The following is a 13,152-nucleotide window of genomic DNA, read 5'->3' as shown; positions in this document are numbered from 1 at the left end:
AGATTTATATTTCAAGGGAAGAGTTATTTTTAGAATCGTTCCCTTTTTCAATTCCATATAAGGAAGCAGAAATGATTTTCCTTAATGCGTAAGGTTACAAGGAATGTACGAAATGTGCCTTTTTACCTCAAATCTATGTTGGTATAAAACGTAAGAACGCATAGTTTTGCGTGTCCTTTTCATCATGATTTGATCCTGATAAGCTGTTCAGGAATTGTCAGAAGTCTTGTCCATTCCCCTCCCATAGGGAGTGTGGACGTGAACTGTTAGCAATACCAGCCTTCATTTAAATAAACCTGTTTAGAACGTATGATGGCTTAAGACTGCAATTATTTCAAGCTAAATGCAACACTGATAACAGGGTTGGAGCCCTGTTATTACATATATACATATATATAAATAACATGTTCGTAGTATGACACGCTCTTTAACACGTCTGTGGAAGGATTTCCTGTTCTGTGACCAAAAAGAGTACCTGTTGCAATTTTTATTTCATAATATTGTTCGGAGCCTAAAAAGCCTGTGATGTCAATTCTTATTACGCAATAATCTTCAAAGTCTGAGATGTCACGTGTTTTAATTTTCATTTCATAGTAACGTCCAGTGCCTAAAATATACGAATTTAAATTTTTACTTAATAATGTTCATAGCTATGCGCTCATAGTTTTCATCATCATGTTCAGATCCATAAAGACACAAATTTTTTATTTCATAATATTGTTCGGAGCCTAAAAAGCCTGTGATGTCAATTCTTATTACGCAATAATCTTCAAAGTCTGAGATGTCACGTGTTTTAATTTTGATTTCATAGTAACGTCCAGTGCCTAAAACATACGAATTTAAATTTTTACTTAATAATGTTCATAGCCATGCGCTCANATATATATATATATACACGTTCTATAACACGTCAGTGGAAGGATTTCCTGTTTTGTGACCAAAAAAGTACCTGTTGCAATTTTTACTTCATAATATTGTTCGGAGCCTAGAAAGCCTGTGATGTCAATTCTTATTACGCAATAATCTTCAAAGTCTGAGATGTCACGTGTTTTAATTTTGATTTCATAGTAACGTCCAGTGCCTAAAATATACGAATTTAAATTTTTACTTAATAATGTTCATAGCCATGCGCTCATAGCTTTCATCATCATGTTCAGATCCATAAAGACACAATAAGTAATAGAGTGCTCGCGTTCCTATGCAATAACCTAGGTTCGAATACGAGCAACGACTGGTTTAATTGAATACTGGTCACGACTCCCAGCAACCACTGTCTTGCTATAGAATATTCTCAGTGATCGTGGGGTCATGGTTTAGAAGATTAATAATTGCATGATTTTTTAATAATTACATGAGTCTATGGGCAATACTTTCATATTTAACATACATGCAATGGATTTTTATTCAGGAGATTTTTTATATACTTTCTATTTGTATTAATTTTCAACGTATTGCATTGCAATGTTAACCAATTGATACAGGAGCGTAAACAAATGCAAACCGGTTTCATCCAAATGAAGATTAATACAGCTGTATAGTATCACATGATAATTGTTATTTTACATAGAATCTTATAGTGCGTCTAATAATATGGCCAGGAATTGTAAGTATATTTTTAAATACAACTTTTTCTTTTATTTTATTTTTTTATTTATTTTTTTAAAATTCTATTTCTTTATTTTTATTTCTTTTTTAGTTCATTTTATTTCGAGACTACTCTGACTCACAAAAACAACCAAAACTTGTCTAAGATTTCATTTTGACTAACATTTCTTTTTTCATGGTTAGTCATCAAATTCTGCAATCAATCTCTGACACAGTTAACTATAGGACTCTTAACAATCTGAATGATGGTCATAGATTGCAAAGCGAGGAGAAGAACGCCCAAAAGTAAAGGCAAAACCGTGATCAATCTTAACCACTCGAAATATGCCACCAGCATGGGTGTGAAAAAAAAATAATCATAGGTTGCACTTTTGACAAATCGGCTGTCTGCTTTAAGAGTCAACATGGTGCTAAAACGGATTTCTTTGTCGTGTTTCCCACTGGTCTTCGATTAACCGAAACAAGATCAATGGATTATGTCCGTCTGCTAACAAAAGAGTTAGAAAAGATTAAGTATTTTTAAGAGTTTTAGTTCTTTTTACTACTGTGAAGAATCATTTTGGGAAGTTCATAAATTTGGATTTGTGGTCTCTGAAATTTTTAAATAAATCAGGAGTTTTTATTTTTGTGAAGATGCTATACCGTTTGTTAAAAGAAGTTTGTAGATTATATTAGTTATACTATATTTTATTTGTCATAAAATTTCATGAAACTGATTACGTGTGATATCGTAAATGCTTTTATATTAAATCCTCATCTTCTACATAGATGAAATATGAAGATAAAGTTACAGTTAGAATAGCCAAATTGCCAGATCTTTACGAATTTAAAATATACTAGGAGGCTTTGCCCCCTGCTCGCTGGCGCTCACCAACCCCCGGAACTGCTTTCACAGTTTATTTCGGATTGCTTCGCAATCCAATGCTCGCTTTGCTCGCTCATTGGATACGTTCTTAACGTCTAGTTTTTGTATACTTTTTTGAATACTGAAGTTCCGAAAACTTTTCACTGTAGAAAATTCTAAACCTGTACATTTCAATAATAATTTGAAATTGAAAACAGTTTTTTCTTATACACACTATTCTAAATTTCAGTTGTTGAGAAAAGTAACTGTTGTAAGTTTTGTTTTAAAGTCTTTCCCACCAGAGGGCTAAAGCCATGTGTTATAAAACAATATGAAATAGTAGTCTGCCACTGAACGCCGGATGTAAATCATCGGCTTTTATGAAGATAATTTAGTAAGCGCCATCTTAATAATATGGAATTTGTAAAATAAATATATATATTTTTGATTGTTGATGAAGCCCATCATTTTGTGTTTTCATCAGTGTTCAGAAGNGCAAACGTTGCCACCGGCGGAAAAGAAATACAGTCAGAATTTGGGAGCCACGTAAGAGAATTATATATAATAGATTATATAATGCTGACCAATTTCAAAAAAAATTAAAACTTTTGCTCATTTATTTTAACTATTTGTTTTTTAGTTTAATAATTATATTTAATAATTTTGCTTTGTTTAATTAATTTTTTTAAAAAATTGTTAAGATCTGGCAATTTATATTTTATTTGGCTATTCTAACAGCAAGGTTATCTTTATATATTATGTATGTAGACGTGTTCTTCCTACTGCTCTCTCAGTGTAGTTTTGACTTGGGGATCGGATTTCCATCTTTATTTCAATATTTGAGATATTGCATTCTCTTATTTAGTTTTTCTATTATGGGGCCTCGGAGCACAGTCAGCCTTTAGTTTAACCACTGACTACAGCAAGTCTCCAGTGAGTCAGCATACAGTGTGTCCTCTGAAGAAGTGCTGTTTTTGCTAAGATAAATATTTTTAAAATTTCGCTTTCGTTATTGTTGGTTTCTGACTTTTTTAAATAAGTCAAATTTGGTTTTAGAGCCTCGATGGAACTGGGGGTAGAGCGTTCATCTTCCAATCAGGTGAACCGGGTTCGATTCCTAGTAAGGCGGGTCTATACGAATTCCGCATCCGGCTTGCACTGACCACAGCTCTGATGTGAAATATCCTCAGTGGTAGACGGACCATGGGTTAGAGTCCCCTTGCTGTCATTGTAACCTCCTTTCTTTTTAAATTTTAAACAATTGCCACTGATCAATCACGTTCCCGATGTTGAGGTTGACTGAAATAGTGGACAGACGCGAATTATACGGGTAAGGGTTTTACTAACCTAGGTACGTATCCGCGTTTGGAAGGAAAGAAAGAAAGGAAAGTCCCCTTGCCGTCAGGCAAACCATGGGAGGTTCTCGTGATTTTCCTCTCCATGTAGCGTAAATGCGGGTTAGTTCCATCAAAAAGTCCTCTACGAAGGCAAAATTTCTCCCAATACTTAATGCAGGAGTTCTCTTGTCCTCTAGATTAAGTTCAAAATGACAAGGCTACGGAGTTGAACATCAGTTGTGGTAATCCCAAAAAATTGGGTCGGCTGTACAACGACGGTTATAAAATATAAAATAAAAATTTGGTTTTAGCTGCTTTTAGTGCTTTTCCATTTTGACTTATTATTTCTAAGTTTTATCCTAAAATTTTAATTTGTTCAAATCAATTTCATACTTTGATTGGATACTCATAAAGTCATGGAGTATAAATACTTCATCTGTAAAGAAGCTATCGAGTATTATTGTTATTATTATCTCATCGAATACTCAAATATAACTGGTTCTCCGATTTAAAGTTTTTGAATATTATTAGATCTTCTTATATAAAACCCTGATTTTATATACCATGAACATATTTTAGAATTATGGTTTGGGAGATTGCGATATCTGCATCACTTCACATTCTCTCTCACAGTTGAGGCCTCTTTTCCATTAAAGAGATTGTTTCCCTCAAAGTTTGATCTCTTTTGATAAAATGAAGTGGGCTTTAAAATCCCTACTTGAGTCCTTACGGGTCCTTCTGGTGACAATTCTCACGATTTGAAGCTGAGCAGATTATGTTGAATGACAAGAATTAGTAGAATATAGATCACTGAATCGAATATAGACGGAAATCTCTATTGGAAGCGTTTAAATATTGTGTCAAAGATGGAATAGAATATAGATATTTATAAATAGAAAGTCAGTGCTTAATAAAACTAAAGTCGTTTCATAGAGGTTTGGCTAAAAGTGAAAAAAATAGAAAGAACGTAAAGCAAAATTCTAATAATTAAAATAAAGTAGAATGAAACACAACTTTTAATGCTAGAATTAAGTTCAAAGATCACGAGATGGCAGAGTAATCACGTTTTTTTTCCTTCCATCGACATCGAATGAAAGTGAAAATATTTGAAAGCGTTTAAATTGTGTTTTTAAATATAGAATAGAATATACGTATAGTATAGAAAGTTTGTGTCTCATAAAACATAAGTTCTTTCATAGATTTTTCGCCAAAAGTGAAAGAAAAAAAAAGTATTTTTATTGTGTTATATTAAGTGTGCATATATATATATATATGGGTCATTCTCACGAAAACTGTCATTTTTCAGTTCATAAAATCCCAAAACAGTAAAGTGAATAAAAAGCTCTAAAACTTTCTATATTAATAGAAATATGTAATGGCATTATAAAGAAAGTATATATCCTATAAATTATACTTAATATTTAAATTAATTAATTTTTTTAAATAATTAATTTATAATTATTAATTTATAATAATTAATTAATTAATTTAATAAATAAATTAATTAGTTTAATAAATCAATTTATTAATTTATTAATTTATTTTTCAAATTAATTAATAAGTAAATTAATTATTTTCACTATTTAAAAAGTGAGGGAATGACACTAATAGTGAGGGAATGATATTTTATTTTAATACATGTTTTTATCTAAGTTACATCTACCTAAAGTTTGAAAATGATAACATACTAAGTATATCTAATATTTATTATAATTTAGTCTTATATATTTAATAGTTTTTACAGGTTTGGGAAATAAAATTGGCTGGCACGATTGAACAAAAAAAAATTTAATAATATACTCATCTTGAATCATTCCCTCACTTCAGCGTCATTCCCTCACTTTATACACTAGTGAGGGAATGACGAATTCAATAAAATTTAAAAATAACAGTTAGGCCTAATTAATTTCTGAAGTCAATCACATACAATTATATTCATACAAGAAAGCAACATATAATTATCCACTTTCTCGATGAAGTTGTATTTTATTTTACTCTAAAAAATGACATGAGGGAATGACAAATGTAAAAAATTTTACCTGGTTTGATTCATTCAAATTTATTCCACAGCAAAGCTTCTTTAAGTTGAAGATGGAAACATACTGCAATTTTGTTCTATGATGCCAGTTGTTAACTTCTGAAGTTTTTATTAAAATATTTTTATTCTAAGAAGATTGCAGGTGATAAGAACATTGTTGTGAGGGAATGACGCGAAACACTGGGGACAAAGTTTAAAATAGTGCTGTGTTAATATTTTTATCAGAAATTAAATTTAAAATTGATTTTCTGAATTCTATATTTCAGTATTCTGAAATAAAAAACACGAATTTGTAAAAAAAAATTTTTTATTTCAGAAACAATTTTTTTCTTTTTTTAAATCAGCAGTGGGGACAAGTGAGGGAATGACATATTGGTATATTTTAATTACCTAAAATAAATAAAAAATAAAAATTGATAATTTTATTTTTATTCTTTTGTTAGCTTGCATTCCGAAGGACACTTTCCCTAAATTTTTTTTTTCGTAAGTTGTAAAACAAACATAAAATATACTGGGGACATGAAAATGACTGTTTTTGTGAGAATGACCCATATATATATACATACAATAAATTACACTTGGAAAAAGTTAAATTTTGGAAAAGAAAAATTTACAACAAATAAATATCTTCTAAGAATTTCAGAGGTCAAGAGTTCTGACCACAGAAGCAAGAATTTCCTCAAAAAGAATTCAAACAATTTCTAAATAAATATAAAAATTTGAAGAAAAACTAATTAAAATTTCGAAGTTAAATTAATTTTTTCGTGCAAAGTTACAACTTTCATTCAGAGTTAGGTTAGAACAGTAAATCGGAGTACAAGCATGAAACTTGCGGGTGATGGCCTCTATCTCACACAAGCAAAAGGCTTATGACTGCGAGCTGAGAGCGGGAAAAATGGAAAAGATATGTACTAAATTGCTTACATAATACTGGAACTGTCCCAATGATAAATTTTTTTGAATGAAAACAATTTATTCAAAATAATGTGTACGTAAAAATAAAATCCAATCCCGAACAGGATTGGATTTTATTGGAACATTTGTGAATCTGAAGATAAAAAACCTATTGTTTTTTTAAATACTATTCCGAAGTATAAAATGTGTAGTTGTCAACAAAAACGTAAAAATCTTAAAAACTTGTTAATTAATCGACATTAAAAGGACCGCTCTTCACATTAAATTGACTATTCTGTATAGTTAAATAGCTGCATCGTTATTTTGCATTATTTTTACTCTTTTGATACTAAAAGAGCCGTTCTTGACATTAAATTGACCATTCTGCATAGTTAAATAACTTACTGCATCGTAATTTTGTATTATTTTTACTCTTTTGATTCTAAAAGGGCCGTTCTTGACATTAAATTGACCATTCTGTATAGTTAAATAACTTGCATCGTTATTTTGCATTATTTTTACTCTTTTGATACTAAAAGGAAAGAGTTAAGAATAAAGGAAGAAAAGCAATGAAGAACCAGATGATATAGATGGTTCTTCAATAGTCCCCCTTCAGGACACCTGACAGTATTGATTTATAACCTTAATCGTGATGTCAGCTCGGGGAACATAAGGCCGTGGTCATTCTGCAACTCCCACTCTACGAGGTATCGACGAAGTTTATCAAAAGGACTATCACTCTTCTACTCTATTCCCTCTCACTTTTGTTACATTTTATTTTTATCCTCTCTCTCTCATTTTGAAAGATTCCTTTCATCTATTTTATCTCTTTTCTATTTAAGCTTTGAATAGATGGGACATCATTTGGATACACCTATACATTGCCTTTCATTATTTTGTGTGAAGATAAAGAGGTTGATGGGTAGATGAGAATTCCTTAAGTTTTTCATATTTATTCTACCTTCTTCTTCAATTTTGATTTTATTTCCTGATTTTTTGTTAAGGCTCTTCTAATAACAAACATTCATTTAGATATTTCAAGCATAGTTATGTTTCATTATTTTGTGAGAATATTTGTGGCATATTGATGTCAATTAGAATGCTTACATCATTAAAGGATTTATTCTCTTGGTATATCATCATCATCGTAGTTGGCCAGACAACCCAATGTGGGTCAATGCCTTCCTCTGAAGATTTCTCCATAACGACTTTTGATTTATGTTTGATCTCCAATTCTTTTCATTATTTATAGGAAAATCAGACTCCACCGAGTCAGCCCATCTCCACCGCCGCCTTTCCCGCTTTCTTGTTCCAGTGGGTCTAAAAAGCAGTATCTTTTTTATTGTATTGTCATCAATTATTTGAATCACGTTTGCTATCCAATTAATTCTATTTATTTTTTATTTTTTTTTTGTATTTAATAATATTGAGTTGTTNCAATTCTTTTCATTATTTATAGGAAAATCAGACTCCACCGAGTCAGCCCATCTCCACCGCCGCCTTCCCCGCTTTCTTGTTCCAGTGGGTCTAAAAAGCAGTATCTTTTTTATTGTATCGTCATCAATTATTTGAATCACGTTTGCTATCCAATTAATTCTATTTATTTTTTTCGTATTTAATAATATCGAGTTGTTTATAAATCTTGTACTGTTCAAAGTTAAATATCCTTCTCCAGTTATTGTTTTCATTTACACCACCAAGTATACTGCGCAAAATCTTTCTCTTGGTATATAAGAATTATTTAAGTTCTTAATTTACAAAACTCTTGGCATATGCTTCTAAAGCTTGGACAATGACAAAACCGTCGTAAAATTGTACCGCAATATTTTAGAAAAAAGATTTTGCGGAGTATACTTGGTAGTGTAAATGAAAAGAATAACTGGAGAAGGATATTTAACTTTGAACAGTACAAGATTTATAAACAACCCGATATTATTAAGTACATGAAAATAAATCGAATGAATTGGATGGTCCAAGTGATTCGAATGAGTGATGACAATACATTAAAAAATATATGGCTTTTTAGACCCACTGGAACAAGAAGGCGGGGAAGGTCGCTGTTTAGATGGGCTGATTCGGTGGTGGCTGATTTTCTTGCAATTAATGAAAAGAATGGGAGATGAATGGTAGATCGGAAGTCATTATATAGAAGTCTTCAGAGTAAGACATTGGCCTACATTGGGCTGTTTGCACAGCTATTAGGATGATATAAGAATAATTATATTTCTTAAATTTCTCGTGTGTTTACTTACATTTTAAAAATTTAGATGGTACAGATGATTCTTCATTTGATACATCATTGGTTAGAGTGATTTTGATAATTCTTCATTTTTTACCATTAGAATTCCAGACGGTATTGATTTATTGCCTTAATCGTGAGGTTAACTTGGAGAAAATAGGGTCGTGGTTATTCAGAAACTCTTACTCTTTGAAGTATCGACGAAGTTTATCAAAAGGACGATTACTGTTTCGTCCGAACATAAACATCTATTTCCTCCCTCTTTTACTGCATTTTATTTAATCCTTTCCCTCATTTTGAAAGATTCTCCTAACTATTGTGTCTCTTTTTTTTAAATTTAAATATAATAGATAGATGGGACACTATTGGGATAATTAGTATTGGCTTTTAAATGTTTGAACATTGTATGTGAAAATAAGTAGTGAGTTGATGACAATACTTATTCAGATTATAAGAGAGCATTTTCATCTCTCTTATGCTGCCTTAACAATCGTCTTACTAAATGGGTACCAATAATAAGCTTCATTTTTCTTAAATGGTCGGCTGTTTTCCTCATTCTACTTATCTGTTTATCGTGAAATGCACCCACTTTACTTATAAGACCATTCTGATGAGATTTGACCCACGTCATAATGTGTGTATACACTTTAATTCTTTTAGGGATTGGGAAGTTAGGGATAATTAATTTTCTAAAAGTCTTATTTTTATTTCATTCTCTTTATTATGAACCTTTACGAGGACCTTTATTTATCTTTTTATTGTTTAATACAGAATCAATAAGACATTTTTTCTTTTTTTTTAGATTTTGATTCTGAATTCGAATAAATTCAAGTAGCAAGTTTAAAAAGATACAATATTTTATTTTCATTACGACTAGTTTTATCTTTTTCTTTTTTTATCTTTTTAATTCTCATGTTTTCTTTTTTTAATAAATATTTCGTGTTAAGATGGTTTAAGATCACCTTTCAAACCGTCTTAAGGTGGTTAAGACTAACTGATGAAAAAGTAAATTTGCTAAATTCAATTTTCAAATATTCCTTCTCTCGTAAATAATTTCTTTTTAAGCTCTCTCTCTCTCGTTTATTTTTCTTTGTCATTTTTTTAGTTGGCTTTGAAAGGAAATAATATGCCTACCATGCACAATATATGGTTTTTCCCCCCTAAAGTTAAGTGTTTCTTTGATGAATAAGGTTTTCCAAAAACTTACACCTGGAAAAATAACCTAAAAATTTCTTTTAAAAACTTCAAAAAAGAATTTATTCATCTTTTTAAATGTTTCAATTATCTATATTTTGTTATTAATGTCACAATTATCTATATTTAAATTTTGATAAAATTTGCAAAAAAAAATAAATAAATATATAAATATTCAGAAAAAAATCTGAAAACAGCCAGTCATCGAGACCAATCGTGACATGAGGCTATGGCACAATGACTGCAATAATATGCCATAATGATTGCAATAATTGAATGACTGCAATAATATAACATAATGACTGCATAATTGTGAAGATAGTTTTAAAGGAAAGTAATTATGTTTTCAAAGTGACTGAGAAATGTTCATTAAATATCTGCTAATGTTTTGAAAAAAAGGGAAAAAATTTAAGCTGGACTTAAAAAAAAAATCATTTTAGTGGAGTATTTTTTTTTATTATTTTAATATTTTTAAAATAGTCATTTCCAAAACTTCTTGCACACATTTGAAAAAGAAAAGCAAAACCCATTTTGTTATTTTTAATAAAATTCATTGCTAGTACTGCGTGTAACCAATCAGCTTCTATGTATAAGCCATCTTATCTGTCGTCATTTAATTGAAAGACAAGAGCTGCTCAACAGTTTTTTGTTTCCAAACTGTGCAATCTTTACCGACAGTAAGATACATTGATTGTTTATCTCTTAATTTATTCTCTATTCGTTGAACCAATTTCATTTCCTTGCTGATAAAATCAATATTGCAACAGATATCAGTCAAACAAAATGCCCAATTTATTTTTCGAGAAATCACTACAAGTGAATTTTAAAAATAAAAAAAATACATCTGTTTAATTAACTTAAAGTTTGAGTTTAACTATTTTCGTGATAACTTTAAATTTCAGCTTTTTTTCTGTTATTAAAATTAATAAGAAAATTGCTATAATTAACTAAAAATTTTGAAGTTAATTTAATTTTATTTAGTTTTTTAGTTGTAAAATTTAAAAAAGAAATAAATGTCAAACTACGTGGAATTTCAATAAACTTACTTAATAAATAAATGGTTAGTGACATTCTTCTTTATTATTAGAAATCTATCACTTTAATTTACTAAAATATGAAAAATAAATGTTAATTCTTACAAATATTTCTGTTTATTATTGGAGATTTGTATAGCTTCAGTTATTTATATTCCTACCTAAGAAAAAAAAAATTCTAATTAAAAAAAATTCATATTTTCACAAATACCCTATTAATTTTATATTAACACAGTTTTCTCTCATACTAGTAAATCACTCAGATTAAGCTATTAAAAAAGGTTTTTTTTTATTTTAATGACAAATATTAAAGGAAACTACTCTTAGGTTCTTAGACGAGAAATATTTTTCTTTAAATAAAGTTTTAAGTTTAAAACTTGATCAATAGATATCTGCATCAGAGAAATCCATTTGAAATATATACGTAATTAGATTCTAATTCCAGGTAAAGCTCATATAAATATTGAAAACTAAATCAAACACATTTTTTGATAAGGTAAATATGAATATTTTATATGATTATATTTCAACCTGCTATAATTATTTAGGTATTATGAATTTCATGTCATAAAAAGAAAAACAACTTGCAATTTTAATACATTCATCAACATTAAATATTCGTATTTTAAAAATGGGTTACTGATGTTTGATTCAAATAAAAATAATACAGTATTATAAAATAAATAAAAAAATCTTATAACAATTAAATTAATATTGTTAATATTAAATTAAAATTAGTTTTGGAATATACTTAAATTATATTAAAAAAAAATCTTATAACAAATTTATGATGCATTACGAGACAATATATAACTATTTACTTCCCAAGTTCTCAAAAAAATCCCCCAGATGGCTCTATTCTACCGTTTTTTTTCTGCTACTTTTGATGTAAAAAGATTTTATTCTCGGAATACAGCCTGTGAGTTTAAATGATGGTGGCCATTTCTAAAATACCGTAATGTGATTGTCATTAAGAGATTCTAAGAAGCGCGATCTGTTAAAAAATATTCAAACTTAACATTCTGTATTATTACTTCTTTTGCTGTAAAAGCTCTTATTTATCGTTCGTTATTATCTGATTCAGGTCAAAATTACATTCTGTAGATGAATGAATAGATGTATGAATAGATCCGTCCTATAAACGGGTATGGCAGAAGTCGAATTCTTGACCATAGATGGCGCCACTGGAAAACAAGAACAACAGGCTTACGAGAGAGAGCTCTTTTTTAAACCTTAATCATTTTTCTGTTGTAAAATTTTGAAAACCGTCTATCTAATGCTTAACGCATTGTTCCCTTATGAAATTTATGATATATTCAGGTTATTACCTTACTTTTTAATTTGATTCCTCTGGCATTAGCCATATGAAATTCATTTTAATTGAATCTAATACTTTTATTTGTTTAGATCCCTGCCAAGGCGTTGAATGCCCGAATTCTCAAGTATGCCAGCTCGATGAGCATAGAAACGCCATGTGTAGATGCAATGCTATTTGCTCTGAGGATATTAGACCTGTATGTGGATCTGATGGGAAGACTTATGCAAATGAATGTGCTCTTCGCGTAGAGGCTTGCAAATTTAGAAAAAATATCAGAGTTGTTTATTCCGGAGAATGTAGCACAGGTAATTTTTGCTTTTGTAAATAAATGAGCCTACTGTTCCATACATTGTTTAAAGGGATGTCTGCAGCTGCTATGTGAAAGTGAAACAACTTATACAAAATTAAAAGGGCAACTAAATTGCAGAACTTGTAATGAAAGCTAACATTTTCGCCTTATTTATCATGGTATACATAATCTACTCGCAAAGATATGACCCCTGAAGAAATATATGCTGCAAAAAATTTTGGATCAAATTAAAGTAAAAAAGTACCTAAAGCCAGTACTTTTTACTGTAAAATCTATTTTTACCAGATCATGCTGAGGAACAACAATCAGATATACCGTAATTTGCACTGTAATAACTAC

At 29.8% G+C, this 13,152-nt stretch overlaps 1 protein-coding gene across 1 annotated transcript in view; it reads left to right on the top strand.

The window, feature by feature from the left end:
- The window catches only part of LOC122271476 (agrin), a 373,447-nt gene that overhangs the window by 286,043 nt on the left and 74,252 nt on the right, over nucleotides 1–13,152 (top strand). The window contains exon 5 of the mRNA XM_043052884.2: nucleotides 12,593–12,808. Coding sequence (XP_042908818.2) covers nucleotides 12,593–12,808 — 216 coding nt within the window. The remainder of the gene's footprint in view (nucleotides 1–12,592; nucleotides 12,809–13,152) is intronic.

Source organism: Parasteatoda tepidariorum, chromosome 7 (assembly GCF_043381705.1).
Source record: "Parasteatoda tepidariorum isolate YZ-2023 chromosome 7, CAS_Ptep_4.0, whole genome shotgun sequence".
NCBI classification, from domain to species: domain Eukaryota; kingdom Metazoa; phylum Arthropoda; class Arachnida; order Araneae; family Theridiidae; genus Parasteatoda; species Parasteatoda tepidariorum.
Note: the sequence above shows the minus strand (reverse complement) of the source record. Positions and strands in the feature narration are given on the sequence as shown.